The sequence below is a fragment of the Heteronotia binoei genome, chromosome 3 (assembly GCF_032191835.1).
Source record: "Heteronotia binoei isolate CCM8104 ecotype False Entrance Well chromosome 3, APGP_CSIRO_Hbin_v1, whole genome shotgun sequence".
Lineage (NCBI taxonomy): Eukaryota > Metazoa > Chordata > Lepidosauria > Squamata > Gekkonidae > Heteronotia > Heteronotia binoei.
In genome coordinates, this window is record NC_083225.1 from 92,632,585 (window position 1) to 92,640,312 (window position 7,728).

General features: G+C 38.9%; 1 protein-coding gene across 3 annotated transcripts in view; it reads left to right on the forward strand.

The window, feature by feature from the left end:
* WDR4 (WD repeat domain 4) overlaps positions 1-5,077 on the forward strand; it is a 29,004-nt gene extending 23,927 nt beyond the window's left edge. For 2 of the 3 annotated variants that reach the window (XM_060234212.1, XM_060234210.1), the window contains 3 exons: positions 180-363; positions 1,916-1,985; positions 3,885-4,209. In XM_060234212.1, the coding sequence (XP_060090195.1) occupies positions 180-363; positions 1,916-1,985; positions 3,885-4,063 (433 nt within the window). In that variant the 3' untranslated portion in view covers positions 4,064-4,209. Of the gene's footprint in view, positions 1-179; positions 364-1,915; positions 1,986-3,884 lie in introns of all 3 variants that reach the window. The other variant, XM_060234209.1, reaches the window with a different exon arrangement.
* The last annotated feature ends 2,651 nt before the right edge of the window (positions 5,078-7,728 follow it).

The window sequence follows — 7,728 nt, forward strand, 5'->3', positions numbered from 1 at the left end:
TTCCTGGCTCAGTCCCAGCCATCCAGCAGTATTTTCTGTTTTGTTTAGATTGAGCCTTTGTTGGTAGGTGAAGGGGAATCTGATAACTTTAAAATAAGGTTTCTAATGGTTTCACTTTTAATGCTGCTGTTTTCACTCCCTGAATGTGTTTTGTAGTGATAGTGATTGTTTTTGAAAAGTATTCCTACAGTATCCATCTTCCAGCTTGATGCTGATGCTCAGAAACTCCTTTGCAAACAGCATATCTCCTTGAATCACCAAGGCTGGGACATTGCATTTGAGGAGACTGGTGGGCTCTGGATTCTGCAAGAGGATAAGCAAACACCACTTCTATTGTACCAACCTGTGGATGGACAGTGGCAGGTGAGAGAGGTTTTTAGTTACAATTGATTGCAGACTTGTCCTGCTATAGTGTTTGGCACAGGGTAGGAGGATACAGAGAATGCTAAATGGCATGATGTTCTAATGTCATTTCCTCAGCTTTAAAGATTGCTGTTAAAACTGCAGCGATTTACTGAGCATGTATTTTGCTAGGGCAGGTCAGTCTCATTCTTTCTATAAAAGAGGCTGAGATGCAATACCTTGACCAGGAAAACTAAGTCTGTCTGCAGACAAGCTAGGATTGGATTTAGTTATAGTGGTGACTGGCGTGGTTTCATTTTTCTTCCCCCATTGGTTTGCACTTTGTAGAACAGCAACAGAATCAGATGTAAACTTTTCTACAGAATACTACAAGGCTGAGGAGCTGGGACAGGTAGCAGCACCTCATCACCCCCTCCCCACCCCAGGCACAGCAGGAGGAAGGCAAGTGCTTCTCAAAGCTAAATCAGGGAGTAAAGCAGATAGGTGCTGGATTTCTATGTGCTTCACCTGAATGGTAGCTGCTGGGAGAAAGAAATGCCAAGGCAAGAAGTACAATGTTTTGCTCTTGGCCCCAGGATCTCTCTCTCTGTCCCTCCCTTCAGCAGGCAACTGGGTGCCACACAACCAACTTAAGAATTTCTCCATTTTACTTCTTGTCCCACTCTGAGGAGAAATGCTTGACTTTCTCATTCTGTGCTTAGGGGGTGAAGGGGCAGGCAAAGATGTCTTTACTGGGAGTATGGTGCTGCACATTATTCTTAGTCTCTTTGAGCTGCTTCTGGGTGTGTATACATTTCATTTTCCCCTCTTCCCATAACTGGTTCTGTGTATGTGTGAGAGAGAATGATATTCCTATTTGGACTATGAGTGCATCTGTTATTTCCCCTCTACCTAAGTGTGATTACACACACACACGGTTGTCTTCTGGATGTGTTATTCCTCATCCCCTTTCCTCTTGTATGTGTGTTTGCATAAACACACACACTTGACTCTGCCTCATGCTTTTGCTCATTACTCTCTTTCAAAATGCCAAAGGTTTCTTCAGGCTCAGAAAGGTTGGGAACACCTGCTTTTGGTTGCAGAGTTAGAAGGATAAGGGAACTGACTGAAAAATTTCTTCATGTTAACAGAAGAGCTAGAAATTGATATATATATTTTAAATGGAATCTGGAAACTAGTTCATGGTTGCAATAGATTGTAATAATGCTGTAGCAATATAGTATTATAACAATAATGGTTAATCTTGGAAAATGAGGAATGTTGTTGTGTGATTCAAACTGCCAGATGAGGACTTCAGAAATAATTACGGTAAGTCTTTGCCACAGAGGAAGTGGGATTTCATTTTGTCACAACTCTGAAGTAATACAAGGCCCAGTAGTAAGCTGTGGTGACAGAGAAACATAGTCTCTGTTTTTCTTTGTACCGCTCCTCTTTATAGAAAGGCACAACACATAAAATGGTTTAAAGCAAACCTAATTGATTTTTTAGTTGTTACTAGTGCATTAAATCCCGTCGGTTTTCAAGATATTTAATTTTCCCCCTCTTCTTTCAGTCCGTTATTGAAGAGAAACAATTGATAAAAATGTCAAAATACTTTCATGACAACTGGACAGCATTTGAAGGTAAGTTACTTGACTTCAAAAGTTGAGAAAGTTCTGTTTAAACAGTTTCAGCTTAGAATTTGTTCATTTTGCAGCTTGCATATAATAGTGGACTTTCAGGTTTGTTTCTGACCAGGAATGCTGATGCCTTCTAGAGGCCTAGTCACCAGATGTGGAGTATGGTTTTTACCTGGTATTTTTTTTTCTGTTGTTGGGTTTGGAAAACATTAAGTTTCAGCTCTTGCAGGTGAGGAATGGTACAGGCAAATGGAAATACAATGGATTTTAGTTGAGGGTTTCAATCAACATTTTGAATTAGTAATTTTCAGCCTGTTTGCCAGGGGGATCTCCTGGGCTTTTTGGAAGCTTGTGCTCTTTAGCAGGAAAACCAGCACTGATGATAATCTTTCCTGAAATCTTCCCACTGCTGTGTGGACTTTTCCCATTTGCAATGCCAGGAGAGTAGATTCTGCAATATCCATTCAACTCATTCATGGGGGCTGTTAGGCCCAGCAGGTCTAGCCAGTGCTCCCCTTGTGGACATAGTGTATGCCTTTAAAATGTATCCCAGAATCCTCAACAATATGTTGGAATGTTGCAGCAGGTAAGTCACTGTGAAGAGGTTCCCTTGTGAGAGCAGTGAAGATTGTTGAGCTAGAGAATATTGAGTCTTTCCATTTGGCTTTTCTGTGTTTTTTCCTTAAATGTCACCTTGAACCTTTAGAATCAGGTGGGACAAGATCTAGCCAATCTATGCAGTCCAAGAAAGAACAGTTGAATAACATTGACCACATTAGAACACAAGTTACTTCTGAGAATAGTTCTTTCTAGAAAGAAAATGATAATGTATTGCTGTGATCTAAAGTGTCTCAGCAGCTGGGGAAAGAGGAGCTATTAAGATTACAGTGATTATTGCAGCTAATTAACATGAAGGGGCTTGGTTGATGAGTCCTTGGTTGATGAGATGCTAATTAGTGTCTTTACCCCAGTGGAAAAGGTGGTTATCTCCATCTTTTTATTGTTAAATTTTAATAGCTGTTCTGTCAGCCACCCCTTTCCCCCTGCTTACAATCTTCCACCACAAAATCTCAATATTTTAAAAAAATTTAACATGGCAAAGAAAAAACCCTGAACATTTAAACCTTAATTTAAAACACATCTAACATAACCTTAATGTAGTCCAGTCAAGTAGAAAGGCTAATAGATGTGTAGATTATCTGCTGATGCAAAATGCCAATTAATGACATTTTAAAAACAAAATCCATTTTGTCAGTTAAATTTGAATCTTGTGATGGATACCTCCTAGGTACCTGTCTTCACAGTTCATACATTTTTCTGGAATGACAGGTACAACGTTAGTGAGTTTTCAAAATGTAACTAAGCAAGTTCACACACACGCGAAAATAAAATCATAACCTTTATGCAGACCAAGTATTGTGGATTAGTGAGCATCTGGACTTGGGTCAAATTCACACTCTCCAGTTCTTCTTTCTTTAAGAAAAACCAATGTTCTAAAATGTTCCTTTTCAAGATTCTTGCCTAGAGGTCTTTTGAAACTGGCCCTATACCTACTACCACTACCTCTCCTGCTTTCCCTTGGCTATCACTTGCATAGTTAAGGGCATTTGTCACTGCAAACAAGTAAATAAGTAATTGCATCCCAGTCTAACAAGGCTTACTGCTTGCTTCCTCTTTCCCAAAGTCTCTAAGCATCACCTTAGTATTTCCATTGGCTTTTTGTACAATAGGCTGCATGACTGCAAGACTATAAGGTCTTAAAAACTGTTCTCTTTTGTATTGTATGCAGAAAGAAATCTGTCCTGGTTTTAAAGATAAAATTATACATTTTTAACCTGCTTGAAAATGCAGCATAAGCTAGAATTCCAGCTTTCCTTAGTTCTATATTTTTCTTTTATGTAGATTCCGTTGGCAAAGGAAGCTGCTATCAGAATCTTTACAAGGCTTCTTTTGATAACATGGCTGTTTACCTGCAAAAGAAAGAAGAAAGACTACAGCAGAAGAAGAATAAGAGAAAGGAAGTGCAGTGTGAATCAAATGGACAGACAAAGAAGGTCAAAACAGAAGGGCCATCCTTGTGATTTGGTTATGACTTACAAAAAGCATCAAGTAGCTGATTTGAGAACTTGAATTTTTCACTGGGACTCAGTGAGTAACAAGCTGATTTGGTGCCTATCACAGTATACCATCTGAGAAATACAAGTATTAAAAGAATTTAGTTGATTACTGGGATGTTATCCATCTCATTGGCAATTATGTATTGTGTACATCGTTTCTGGTCTTGAACGCCAACTTGGATGTTATTGGGTTATGATGGCAGGCATGGCAAGGAGAGGGGCAGGCTGAGATATTTCCTTCTCTAAATCCCGCTGAGAGATTGTCACATTTACTTTCTCACATGTGTTACCAAGTCTTAATGTGCATTAGAGGAATTTGAAAATATGGTAGGTGGAGGCCAGCATAGAGTGCGATGATCCTTGTGGTTCTACCATGAATTGAAGGGGTAGAAACATCATACCAGTGATATACTTATAGAATCAAATGAATATCATGCTCTACTGGACCAATAATGGAACTGACAACAGGGCAGTCTTCATGAAGAAATCTCCATTTCATGATTGATACCATAATGAAGGTATGGGTTTGCTTATTATAAAAATTAGATTTTTTTAGTATATGGGGAAAAAATGATAAATGCCAATTTGAAATCTGATTTAGACTGTAAGCAACCACCATAAAATTTTCTTTTGCTTACTGGAAAGCTTCAATTTAGTTCTGCTCCAGCACTCCATGAGAAGCAGTGGTTTTGACATGCTGTAAAATGTGTCAACTCAGTGCTATTATTTAAAGGATTTGATTTCTGGGTGAAAACAGGCGTGTACCCAAGCAAGAACTTGTTGTGTGTTACAACATATATGTACATATGGGTTTTTTTCTGTTTTGAAGATGGAATAATTTTTAAAGCTAAGGGATAAACTAAATTATGGTCTGTGAGGACTGAACCATTACAAGTAAGCAATCACACTAACTACTTTTCCATTTGAAATCAGGGAAACTACTGAGTCTGAACTGAAAAATTAAAGTATCAGAATGGTTCTTTGGGTTGTCCATATAATTACTGCCTTTTAAGTAATATGTTTGGGCAGGGCTTTATTTTTAGCAGGAACACAGTTCCAACTGGTTGGCATCAGGGGGTGTGACCTACTGTTCAAATGAGTTCCTGCTGGGCTTTTTTCACAAAAAAGCCCTGTGTGGAACTATGGTGACATCAGGGGGGGTAGCCTAGTATGCAAATGAGTTCCTGCTGAACTTTTTCCACAAACAAAGTCCTGGGTTTGGGTGATGTTCAACATACCAGATTTAATTCTGAACTCTGAATCCCACCCCCCACCCCCAAGAAAAGTACAACCCAAACCTTTGGATATGTTCCTTTTGCTATGCCAGACAGTTTTAAATTTGAAAGGAGGAATGTGCCTGTCTTCAGCTTATAAGAAATTTAAACAGACTGTGGATGATAATTGCCAGATAGCTTGCTGCTGGTTCCAGTGTCAATCACAAGCCTGCGTTGATCAGCTGTGGCCTAGGATAACAGGGCTATGGTGTTGGGCTGCTCCAATTCCATTACCATGTTGATCTCTAAGGAATTATCTGAAATCCCTATTGGCATTTTTGATGGAGACAGAACTTATTGTTTTCTGTTCCACTGATAGAATATTCCTCTTCATGATAGCAACTTTTCATCTAGTGATGATCACAATACACAGCATAATTCTCCCTTTTCCTCAGCACACTGCTTCAGTTACATTGTCATCCTATTAAATTATGTGGTTCAGCGAGCCATCAAATTACTATTGAAAAGATTCAGGTGGATAGCCGTATTGGTATGAAGCAGCAGAAAAAAGTTTAGGGCCAGTGGACTCTTTAAGACCAGCAAAGTTTTATTCAAATTGTTTGTGACTATGGTATGGTATAGAGTAGGGCCCTTCCCCTTTCTATCGGTTGCCATTTGTATCAGGGTTATTGCTGTCTAATTGCTGTCTCCTAGCACATGTGACGAATCGGTGGATCCTTGGCTGGGAAAAATAAAGGGTGGTGTGTATTATATATCAGTCCTCTTTGCTGTGCCCCCCCATTGTAACTACAGAGTTCTGTATCCCCATAAGAGAATTTGTACTTGTATGGATATGTAAAGTTCAACTTTAAAAAATCTAGAAGCTTTATTAAATTCATCTTCTTCATCATCAACCTTTATTGGCATAAAAGAGATCAGTTATACAAAGTAAGAGGATTACTAAATTATACAGAATAAAAATTACCCATAAAATTTAGAAACATTGTTACCAATTAAAACTATGGTTACAAAATCCTTTGGCATATCACGGTGGCCAGAAAAATGAACTTGGCTACTATTTCAGTGTCTTTGGGGGAGAAACCGCTCAGGAGCCTACAGACTTTCAAAGCATCCGAGCTGTCTCCTGATTTCTCTAAAATGGGATGCAGAAGTGAGTTACAAAGCTGTGAATATAGCAAACAGTGGAGCAGCAAGACATGAGGGACTGTTTCAATGGCTGTGTGGTCACAAGGACAGTATCTAAGAGAGTAGGTTGTCTTGTTAAATCTGCCAAGAAGTATGGCAGAGGGCAGAGCATTACATCTAGCAAGAGAGAAAGCTCTTCGGTGCTGGGGTGTCAATAAAAGGGGAAAGTATGAAGCCATTTTCCCCATGGTGAGAGAAATCTCAAAACACAGTGGAGAACAGGTTTTATTGGCCAGACTATATAATTCTTGGCGTTCAATGTCCAAAAGTCTACTTTTAATTTGGTAAAATGCTGCTGAAAACGACAGCATGGACAATGATTCCAGGGATAGGCCCAAAGACTTGATTTTCCCTGCAATATACTTTGACCAGGTGGAAAATTTATATTCAGAGAGCATATGGTGGGAAAAGCTCTCAGGTTCAGAGATATAGTGTAGACGGAGCCAGAAGCTTTATTAAATTAACATTGTGCTCCAGATAAAACTTTGAAAACAGGTTCCTGATTCTGCATCAGTTAGGAGGTGTTTTGAAGTTTCTCCAACTCTTTTTTTTGAGTAACCACTGGCATCTCAGTAATATCACCAAATACAAAGGGCCCATATATGTGTAACTTAGGTATAATTTTCCAGTCTTGTAGAACAGGATTATATCTTTTAGATGCTTGTACATTTCTGTGGATCAAAAAAATCAATGCATGGCTCACTGTCCCTATGTTTTATTTCCTCCTTCCCAATATGCCTTTTGCATATTGATTTATAGGTCACAGAGCTCTTAAAATGGGGTTTCAACATTCAAATAGGGTTTTAGTTGCAGAAGTAATAGCCAAGTTCTGATAATATATTGTTTCTTGCACATTCATGGCTTGATACTGAACAGCTTATCAAAGTCTTGCTCAGATTTTATGGTATCAGTTCAACAGTTTTGAGTACTTGTGATTTTGACAGATCTGCACATAACTTGACTCTGGTAACAGCATAATAGTTCTAGGCTTTGAACTATTTTGTGTCTGAACTATCTCGGGCTGCATCTAAGAACTCCATTAGGGTAAGAGTTGCTTCAGTAATTTGGTCCCCAGAGGTCCCATTAAGGTACAAAACCAGGAGGCAATGTGAAGAGTTTTATCAATATGGCCAACATAATAGGGTTAGCAAATATAATCTTGAAAGGAACAAAAGATGGGACAATAAAACTTATGACAGCACAGCACAT